We start from the raw sequence: 10,822 nt of genomic DNA, 5'->3' as shown, positions 1-10,822 counted from the left end.
CTGCTGAAACCCTTAGAACCTTACCAGCAGTTCCAGCTGGTTAGACCAGTACCTTAAAATGAGAGGAAGCAAAACCCTGCGCCTGCACCTTGAGGTGGCCTGGCTTGCTGCCTTGTAATGAGCGAGAGCTCTCCGTTGTGTTGACCTGATGGTGGTCCCACTAAAAACCAGTGAGTTGAACTACCACTACATCATGATGAAAAAGTCCCTTCAAACATAAATCCAAACATCTCCTTTCAAGTCTTTTGTGGAAGATTATGTTTTCCACACAAGAAAGGGTGTTTGCTTACAGAGCTTTCTTCTCGCATTGGCTGAAATCAGATAGGCTCAGACTTTAGAGTGATGGAGATGCTGTGTCAAAAGAAAAGAGAAAGTTAACAAAACATCCGTTTTTAATCATGATTCTCTACTGGAAAAAGCTGATAAAAATTCTACCTAAGATTGGCTGCAAAACTATCTATCTGTGGGGGGGTGTTAAAATCTGAAGCAGCCCTGGCTTTCTGCATCATTCGTGGTCCCCTCTAATATTGCATTCCTTCTTACAAGGAAAAGGTATATTCCGTGTTCCTATCTTCTTTAAATCAGAGCAGAGGGTGGATGTGGTTTATGATAGAATTTCTTACAATATTATTTGAGGAAGATGTTGCATTTTTACCGAAACATGTATTTCTGGTTTAGGCTGAAGAAGGAGGTGATAAAGGAGGGGAAAGATATGGGTCCTACTGCATGATCTTAGTTCTTTGCAGTATTATTGAATTAATTACTTTCCTTATCAAATAGAACATATTTTACGCTTCAAATTTCTTCCAAATTTTCTTTTGCTAAAAGACTGCAGGAAGATTTCAGGAGGAATTGAAGCTACTCAATTGTTGCTCTATTGAGTTGGTCAAACGATTTCAGAGGTGAACCTTTTGATAAAATTTTGACATTCTAACTTTTGAGCAATTTCTTCCAGCATCTATGCAGGCTTTCTTAGGGTTTGTCATGATAAACTTCGCAGCATCTATGCCTTTCCCTCTGAGATGCAGCATGCCAAGAACTAACAGCACTTACTTAAACCATGGTCATCTTGGCCTAAGAAGGAAGAAGCCAAACTACTGTCTTCACCAAAACCAGCCAAATAGTAAAAAGTAACAGACAGTCGTATAAAGTAGATTAGATTAAAAAATAAATTCAGTTATCCAAAGTGTTGTAGTACTGGAAATAGATTTTAGAAAGCGTTGTGGTTATATTATGTCCTTTAAGGATAGAAATATATAAGGCAGATGTGATTGTTCCTATCAAACCATTACATTTAGAAAGATTTTGTTAACGTGTTTGCAGTATCTTGAAAGTGACAGTCAAGAGCGTTTAACTAGAATTGTGGAATTACATCACTTTGCTCTGTAGTGGTGTACTCAGTAGGAATTAACACCCAGGGGGACAGGTCATTGTCTCTGCAAATGAAAAAAGCACCATCAATTCTGTAATTAACCCAAAAGATTTCCATTGGGAGGAGTAATAAACAGCGGGCAAAGAAAACCGTCTCCATCTGGAAGAAAGGGAGTAATGACGGTTTTGACAGCTAAGAAGTACCTCTGCTTTTCATGGAAACCACGGTCAGATTCGAGGCAGAAAGGAGGATCCCTCTGCTAGTTATTCAGAGGACAGAAATTTGTTTGCAAAGCCTTTGGGAGCTGCAAATGAGGCACAGAAACACCAAGCTTTTGTAGCTGTAACACTGCGTTTCAGAGAGTCGGAGGTTTGTTTTCTTCCCACAGTGTTTTGTAGACTGTTGGCCATCACCACCTCAGGAGCTGATACGTTTCACTCACCCCATCATGACACATGTATTGTTTCTTCCACCTGTTGCACCCTGTCAGTAAATCCTTACTGTCCTACAACGTCTGGCACTATCAGTGACGCTGTCGTTTTCACTTAAGTACTAAATAATAATCTGTTCTGTGGTTTGTGAAGCCTTCATGGCATCCCCCAGCCTGCGCTGCACTCTGTAAATGAATGCAACTACCAGTGACAAACAGATGTTAGGTCACGGCTCGTCTCTCTCATTAAGGCAATTAATGACCTGTAGAAGATGATCGGTCAGGGGTTTTATCCATCTCGGCATCGGTGTCTGGTTGCCTGTACCGAAGGATGCTGTTTATAGTCCCGATCATCATTTCTTCCTTTCCTGCTCATCATTGTTATTATCCAAAGTGTCTTTTTGCCTCTGTTAGCAAAACCAGAATCCCTATGCCCCAGTTTTAGCAGCTAATGTCCACAATAGGGGCAACTGATCCAGCACAGGAGTTAAATATAACCGTGTCTAGTGTAAGGAGAAGATTTAATGGGAAATGGTTGTCATTCTTTCTTCCTAAAGGCACGGGAAGCGGGGGGGAGAGAGAGGGAGACGTACACACACAGACACACACGCATCCCACAGCGAGGGAAGAGGCAGAGAGCAGGCAAGGCAGAGAGGGAGTGAGGGTAGAGAGAGAGAGATCCCCAAAGCAGCCCTGCGCCTCTGAGCTGGAAGCTGCCAGGGCACAGCCAGCATGTTGGTCCTCAGCCCGCTTGTCTGGGGATCTTACCTGCAGCTTGTCTTCTGCTTTGCTTTATCTCAGACTGCGTACGTTGACAATGTCTTCTCAGTTCCAGCAGGTAAATTGCTTTAAGTCTTGTTACTTTTCCTTGCTTGGAGCTCTTTGCACTTTGATTCTTGCACTTTCCGGTGATTGGGAAGACAGGAGGAAAAACCAAATAGTTCAAATTGCAGATCTCGGTGAAGGGATTTTGCACTGCAGACCTGTTCTGCCACATGCCAGGATGTTTTGTGGCTTGGTTGTTTCTGCTTTTTTCTTTATAATTTCTGGTTTCAAACCCCTCCCTTCCCTTCCCCATGAGAAATAGCAGACAAGATCCTCAGCTGCTTTAGAATGCCTTTTTTCCATTGGCTTCTATGGTGCTGTGCTAATTCATGGATCTGGCCCAATTAGTATACTACTTGCATGTCTGCACGTTTCTTTCTATTTTGGATGAGTTTAGGTGGATTACAGCAAGGGAAAGATTTTTTTTAGTGAAATATAATGAATCTCAATGTATATCTGCTTCTATAAATAAAGCCCTGACCTCAATGAGCGCTGCCAGAGTCCGACTGGATGTTAGCAGAATAAACATCATCTGGCTCTGGCTATGACACTAACAAATACTCGGATGACTTACATAGCAAACAAGAGTCCACTGCATGGAAAATCCCTGCTAGGCGAAGGCAAAACAAATTAGTTGTCAGCTGAGCCAGGGCACTGGAAATCCCACTTAATAGATTTTACAGTTTCATCAGCAAGATGTTCCTTTAGCCACGCACTGTGCAAAGGCAGGGGAAAGCTGACCAGAGCCCTGACTCCATCTCTGCTATGAGGAACTTTTACCAACTTATAGCAAATTGCTGTCTCCCACCTCCTGTCTGTTACTCTGTATCTTGTCAACAGAGATGCTTTTGACTAACATCTTGAATTCCTTTAGTGTCAAATCTGAGATGGTTCAACTGAGATTTGTAGTTCAAGGTCAGCTATACCTACAGATCTCCCCTTCTCCGTGTCTTTCACATGAAGACAGAGACCAAAAGGTCTCTGCACATTTTGAGACTTAACATAAAACCAGCCTTAGGCATGAAGGTAAAGACACATGGCCTTTCTCTGTCTCTGATCTCTGGTGTGACCACAGAGCCAGGTGGTTTAATTCAAGGCATTTATGAGAGAAGGGTATTGAGAGGGTAGCTTCTTTGAGGTGATAGATTTCTGCACTAAGTAACGGTATGCCTGAATTCTTCTAAGGATTTTTTTTAAATCTTTTCAAAATATGCAGAACCAGTACACTGCATTTCACTCCAAATAGTCTGAACAGTCCATTCATTCGAAGATACTAAAATACTAAGATTCCAAAACAGTAATGCAGATATTCTTTGGGGAAAAGCCCTATAGCATTTAATAATGCAGCCATTACAGTCCTGTCGTCATTTCAGATAGCTTTTAAGATAGCATCTAGAGAAGCCTCATGTTTGAAGAAATACATCCTCGGAAAAATAATTTAATGCATTCTTTCAAACCTTTAGGAACTAATAGTTTTGTCTACTAAACTCCATGGGATGCTAAAAAGCATTTACATTTGTTACCATTTCTATTCAATTGGGTAGGCTTTTTCCATTATGTAGAGATAAGTTAATGCTGAGGTACAGGAATTGCCAAGATTTATTTTTGCTCGTATATTCCAAATTGCTTTGCAATAACGTGTGCATTATTAGACCTCAAATTTGTTTATTTGGCACTTGTAGGGGCCACCCAGACAAACCAGAATGTTATGTATCCATCACCTGTATGGCCTGGACTTTCTCCTATGGCACGCACTTCTGTGTAGAGAAGCCATTTAAACTGTTCTCTTGAAAAACAGCAGTTCAGCAGATAACTTTCCCCTTAGAAGAGGAAAGACTTTTCATCTCTGCTGAAACCGTAGTAGAAGAGGCAAATATGAAGGAAAATGTCAGGCTCTGCCCTTCGCAGTATTTTCCATAGTGCAGCCCTAGGGCCTTGCCTGCAAGAGACCTCCCTGGGCAGAGACTGCAGCCAGCCAACAGCTTCTGGTTTTACGCTTGGAGAAGGTGTGAACCTGATTGGGAAATCTGGTTCCCAGTGTGCCAGGCTGGGCAAATTGCCATCCCGTGCACCACTCCGTGATAAAGCCCCACTCCGTGCTCTTTGGGCCAAGCCACTGGAAGTGCCCAGCAAGCAAGGCTTCCATCACAAATGTATTATAAATGTTTATATGATAATACGTGGACAAAACGGCATCAGACAGATGATTCAATCATAATCCCACAGCTGCAGGGTTGGATTAAGAACCATACTTTGGAAAGCTGTTACATACCTGTGTGCCATTATTACATGCTGATCAGGGCTATTTGGTATGAAAAATGATGTAATAAAGAATTCCTTTAGTGCTTTGATTGAATCTGCATTTTAAGAAATATCTCCTAAGAAAAAAGCTGGTAGAATCTCATAGCAGGTACAGAAGGTGAATTAATTCTATTTAAATTCTCAGTTATTTTAATGGTTTCTGGAATGTTCTGTAACTGTCAGCTGTATCTGGCACCAGGATGTAATTTCACATTTAAAGAATGGATTTAGCACTGTACTTACAAATTCTAAAGCTAATCACATTTAACAGTGAGGATGTTCTTAAGAGACAACTTGTCTTCCCCACAGTTGGGAAATGCACTTGGGTATTTTCCAAGTATGTCTGAAAACTTCTGGTCTAAAAGTACTTCTTCATAGCAACAGGTCAAATATAAGAAGGTTTATAGGTCACAAAGCAGTAACTGGAAAGCAGAGATAAACAACTGGTAAGGGGGAAACAGGCTTGTAGAATAACTGGGGAAAGAAGGATAATCTGGATCTTTGTCTGTTTTGCTGCCAACTCCATGTTATACTCCCATCAGCCTCAAGCAACAGCACATCCTTGTTTCTGGAAGTAATTTGAATGTCACATCAGCTCCAAAGAGTTGAGTCTTCTGGTGCTGAAGCATCATTTCTGAGGAAATACTTCAGGGAATAATACTACAACACACTCAAGCACGTTTCTGTGGTTCCACGTGACGGTGAAGATCCCCAGGAGTGGGTAGCTGAACCCTCCTGGAGACAGCAGGTTTCTTTTCAGGGTGACCTGTTGTATCCCAACCTTATGCCACTGTGTTTATGGCGTCATTTACAATTATTTTCCAAAGCTCTGCTCTCTGAGGTTCCTGCGTTGTGCACTTGAGCAGGTTGCACTCATGTGATGTAAACTAGGCGTGAATTTTATACTCATTTTTAGTAGGGTTACATGAGCTATCTGCACCTTGTAAGAACCAGCCTGAAGGGACCCACCTTCCAAATTCAGGTAGTAGAAAGACTCTTCCCCTCCCCTTCGTTCCTTCTCCTCTCCTATTCAACTCACCCAGGCCAAAGGTTTCTGTGGTTTTGCAGAGAGATGGGAAAGTATTTAAATTACTAGCAGCAGCTGCAGAATAAGAATGGTATCTTGATGCTTCTTCTGACCCAAACTGCCTTTTACATGTGCCACAAATGTATATCCATTGACTGAGTTTTCTCCTACGACCAGTATTGATACACAGCCCTATGAAAAGAATACGCTTGATTAATTTAAAGGAACAAAATGGGATGGTAACATCTGATCACTATTGGCAGTATTCCTCATGCTTTCTTGCCCATTATTGACCCCCCAAAAAAAGGAACACCATGTCTCACTGAGCAGGTAGTACAGCCTCTTTGAATTGGGAAGGTGTGATACTAACCTGCAACCAGACAACATGTGGAATAGGTGCAGAAAACAGTTCAGCTTTCTTGTGGACCAACACCGTTGGAGCAGTAAGAGCCATGGTGATGGGCAAGGTGGATTTGGGACAGGAGCTGTGCAACCTTGACTGGGCAGTCCAGGGAGGGGACCTTGGCACCCTCTGTGTTGCTGAACTAGGGAAAAGGATGCTGTGCATTTGTGAAAGAAACATCAGGAGAGACAAAACATAAAACCAAGTGGCAATTCCTGATATTGAGGGAATCAGGATCCCAGCTGCCGTTCTGTAATAAATGACCCCCTTGTTCCTTTTGGGTTTTGTTTGGGTTTTTTCCTCTAATGAAACAACCTATAGGAACCCTAAATATTGTCCAAAAGGGCAGATGAGATGTCAGGTGGATGATTTTGTTTCTAAGGAGAGTAATTGTAAACATTTATCTATGTAAAAATCACAAGGGAGGAAAGGATCAGAGTGCTTGCAGGAGTAAGAAAGATTCAGAAGGAATCTAAAATAAGACCAAATGTAAAAGCTGGAAGACTCTCACAGGCAGCAGCCAGAGCCCAAACCGCCCAAAGGGTGTCTAGCAAGCAGAGATGAATCTTTGAGGGGCAAAAATATCAGCCTAGGGGCAGAAGCCTGGCTTTGCTCTGGAAAGTCAGCATGGGCCCAGGAGGTGCCCAGCATCCTGACGCTGTTGGTCAAGGGTTTTCTCATGGAACACACGTGAGCAGGAAAGCTTTGGGTAGACTAAAACTCCTAATGGAAATGAGCCACTGACAGAGGCTACAGCTTCATTAGGAGAAGGAAAGCAGAGCATCATTGACCATAAGACAAGGCAGTCACCTGGCTGTGGATCAGGCTGGGCAAAGGTCTTGGGGCTGGCTGCTCTTGGGGGTGAGCATTTAAAAGCTTTCTATCCTGTTTGTGACTCAGAAGCCTGAAAGAGAGGCAACAAATTCTTTCAGTAGAACAGCTCTTCAGCTTGAGAGAAAAACTTAACTTTGGGATAGGCCCAAATGAGTGGCTAGAACGATAAGCCAAAAGAAAGGTTGTACAGTGGTTAATCTTCGAAGAAGGTATTTCCTGAACAGTCTCTGGGGAAAGGCTTAGACTGGTAGCAAAATAACAAGCTAGTATAGTGTGATTATTCTTGCTTTAAGTAAATGGGTCATTAAAATAAACACAGTTAGGTTAAAAAAGCACTTGATTTGTCTTTATCCATAGTTTCACCCCCTGGTAGAGATGACCTGTGAGAATCCCAGGTTGGGTTCCATGCTCGAGTCAATGCAGATAATACTCAGGGATGAGATTATGTAAGGATTCATAGATCCTTCTCTTGTGGCATATGGTGAACGCTCATTTGCCTGAGAAAATGCATATCAAAGAACTACATGGTGTGTCCTCCCCAGGGTTCCCCTGTTCCCCCTGGTTTAATATAAAGGTTGACTTGTTTGGCTTCGTGTGGTGAGCTGATGGGGGCAGAGGCATGCTGAAACACAGAAGGCAAGTTTCATACCTGGACTTCTGAAGTGCAGGAAGCTGGGACTGCACCGCTGGCAACATTTGTGTGACAAGTAAGGCAGCTGTCCAGCCTGGAGCTGTGGAAGCTCCTCGGGAGACACAGCACAAGCAAAGCCAGTGGGTGTTTCGTGGTGAAGAAGTTCTCCAGCTGCCAGTGACAGAGGTCAGTACAGGAGCCGAGGCAGTTTTTGCTTGTCTTTCCAGCAAAGGAAGCAGTATCTGATTCAAAGGGTTTTCTATAACCTGTGAATGTTTCTGACAGGCACCAGCCAGTCCAAAAGGGAACCTCAGTGCAAGAATGGGAGCTCCACTGACAAGCAATCCAAAGTGCTGTAAGATCAGTTTATTCTGTGTGTACTTGCAGACAGTGCTGGTAGACCCCTGCTCCTAGTACAGACAGTTTATTTGTGGGTTCGTCAATGCCACCAAACCCCTGCACAGGAAGGGAACAGTCTGTGACTTTGTGTTTTAGCCTCCCTGGTTTTTACAGCCTGTTTCATATTGGATGCAGAGGCTCTCTGTGGATAGGCTGTATTGGCACAGGAGCACCAGCAGCATGACTGCAGCAAAAGAAATTACTAATCTTAATTAAACATATAGAAAAATATCATTTGTGTTTATACAGGAGGAAGTTTGCTGTCAGGATAGGCCATGTATCCCTGCAGTCTTTAACTCCTAGTGCTAGAATAGCATGCGATTGCAAAATCAGGGGGCACATTCAGCTGTAATTCAATATTGAACTCACCTAGGACATGGCCAGGAGACCTACATCATGCTGCAGCATAGAAGGTAGAAGAGAACTGGGAAAGCCCTTCAATTCTAGGGCTTTGAGGAAGATCAGAAATAGACAAGAGATGAAAACCCCAGAGGAATTAACAGACCATGAACTAGATGATGTGCTGTTTCTTCCCTTCTCTCCAACGAATCAATACTTCAATGCAAAGGGAGTTGGGGGGTTGCTCTCTGTAGTCACACAATTCTAACAGTAAAAAGGCATTTGGGATGAGAAGATGGATATAGGAAGAATGCAGAAGATGACTGAGACTGGGGGAAAGAGAAAATATGCTAATAACCATTTTTCTCAGGAACTTGCAAGTGTGTATGCATAAATGCACGTGTCTGGGGAATGCACACAAGTAAAAGGAGATGCTTTGTCTAAAGAAGGCAGTGCTCCAATTTTAGCTTCTTGAGACTACAGAGTTACTGACTTTTTACAATACCAAGTCGATACAGTTATTTTTTGTGAAAGGCAGGAGAATAAACTCAGCTGGGCTGTGAATCTGTTGCAGCGAGGGAGTCATGAGAAATTAATCTAGTCCATGGCAGCGAAGTCTCAAAGAGGAATTTGAAAGCATATCTCTGAAATGTTTCTGAGCACATAGCAACACCCACAGTCTTATAGGGATTGTCTGGGACTCTATGAGCATACGGTGGAGCAACATCAAAGTCAAGTACATGTTTGATCTGTGCCAGCACTGACAGATTATGATCTTGCAGTTGCAGAAGGGTGGCAGTGGTGTCTCTCGGCTTTGTGGCTACTGATCTCAGAGATAAAGTGGGAGAGGACTGTGCAGCAGTGAATGACATGTAGAAGTCTTTGGGGCTGATGAAGCAGCCATCTTGCATTAATCTTTTGGATTTCAAGCTCTTCTACAGATTGTGGAAGGTTCTTAGGCTTTATATAGAGTATGCATATCACACTTCTGGTATGACAAGCAGTTGAGTTTTATAATCCAGTTCATAAAATGACTGAGATGACATACTGTGGTTTGCCAGACTGGAACTGTTTCTGGTATTGTAATTAAGTTGTCTGTGGCTTTGGGAGAGTTACTTAATTTCTCTGTGCCTCAGTTTCTCATGCACTGAAGGGGAGCACATAGAGTTGCCAACATTGTTCAGCAGTGTTTAGAACTCTGGACATCTACAAATGGAAGGCAATAGAAAGAAAATGGCACAAAATAGCCTTGTTGTGGTTATAGGGATTTATAAGCCATGGGTTTATTTTATAAACCCATATCTCATGGGCGTGAGATCTTATTGGGATTTTCACGTTCTTGTGAAACTGGAGTGCAGATCCAACTGCTGCAGAACCAGCAAATGCTTCTCTTTCAGTACTGACCTCAGAATTTTCCTTCTGCAGCCAATCGGAGAGAAGAGTATATAATCTTTTGGCATATGCATTGCCCTCATACATGCATATACACACAGATTAAATGTCTGAAATATTTGCATATAGGGAGTAAAAGGCCTTTCCCTGCTTAGAAATCTCTGTTTTCTTGCGTCTTGCCATCTCTGCAGTGTTTTCTAAGGCTGTCCTCCAAAGATGCAGCTACCTACAACTGCCCAGCTGGGCTGCGAGGGGCTCGCTGGGGCCTCGCTGTCTGCGAGCACATGGGAGGTGCTTGGAGATGCTGGGGGACGTGGGCTGGGTGTGAGGTGGGGATGGGGGACAGTGTGTCCTTGCTCCTCCAGCCATGTGAATACCGAGGCCTGCTGTCCAGGCAGTGTGCCAGAGTTCCTGCTATCGTCAAGCTTGTTGAACATCAACTGATTTTAAATACTTTTATTTATTCATTTATTTGGTTATTTGTTTATTTATTTATTATGACAGCTTCTGAGTGTGAGCCAGCTGGTGAAGTGCACATTACTGCTGCCACAGCCCATAGCCACTTTGGGGATTAAAAATGGAGTATTTTCAGTTTCTTATGAGTTTTTCTTGGCTGAAAAGAAAGTGCAAAGGTTTCAGCTGGGTTTGTTTATTTTTTTGTCAGAAAGATGGGGAATTAATTTCTAATCAGCTTTTCTCTGTTCCTTAAATACTCTGAAGCCCCATTTCAAGCAAGAGGAAATGAGAAGCAGGAGAGAGCTGCAACTCTGTCTCATCCTGTAACTCCCATGGGAGCTTCATGGGTCACCATCTCCGGCACACAGACACCATTACCTAAGCTTTAGGTCTTGGTATACTTCTTTGGCATG

At 42.9% G+C, this 10,822-nt stretch overlaps 1 protein-coding gene across 1 annotated transcript in view; it reads left to right on the top strand.

Moving 5' to 3' along the window:
- Positions 1-2,534: 2,534 nt before the first annotated feature.
- The window catches only part of COLQ (collagen-like tail subunit (single strand of homotrimer) of asymmetric acetylcholinesterase), a 41,315-nt gene continuing 33,027 nt past the window's right edge, over positions 2,535-10,822 (top strand). The window contains exon 1 of the mRNA XM_010018717.1: positions 2,535-2,640. Within this exon, the coding sequence (XP_010017019.1) occupies positions 2,535-2,640 (106 nt within the window). The remainder of the gene's footprint in view (positions 2,641-10,822) is intronic.

The sequence above is a fragment of the Nestor notabilis genome, unplaced genomic scaffold (assembly GCF_000696875.1).
Source record: "Nestor notabilis isolate BGI_N333 unplaced genomic scaffold, ASM69687v1 scaffold2510, whole genome shotgun sequence".
Taxonomy (NCBI): Eukaryota; Metazoa; Chordata; class Aves; order Psittaciformes; family Psittacidae; genus Nestor; species Nestor notabilis.
The sequence above is the reverse complement of the archived record's forward strand: the minus strand, read 5'-3'. Positions and strand labels throughout refer to the sequence as shown.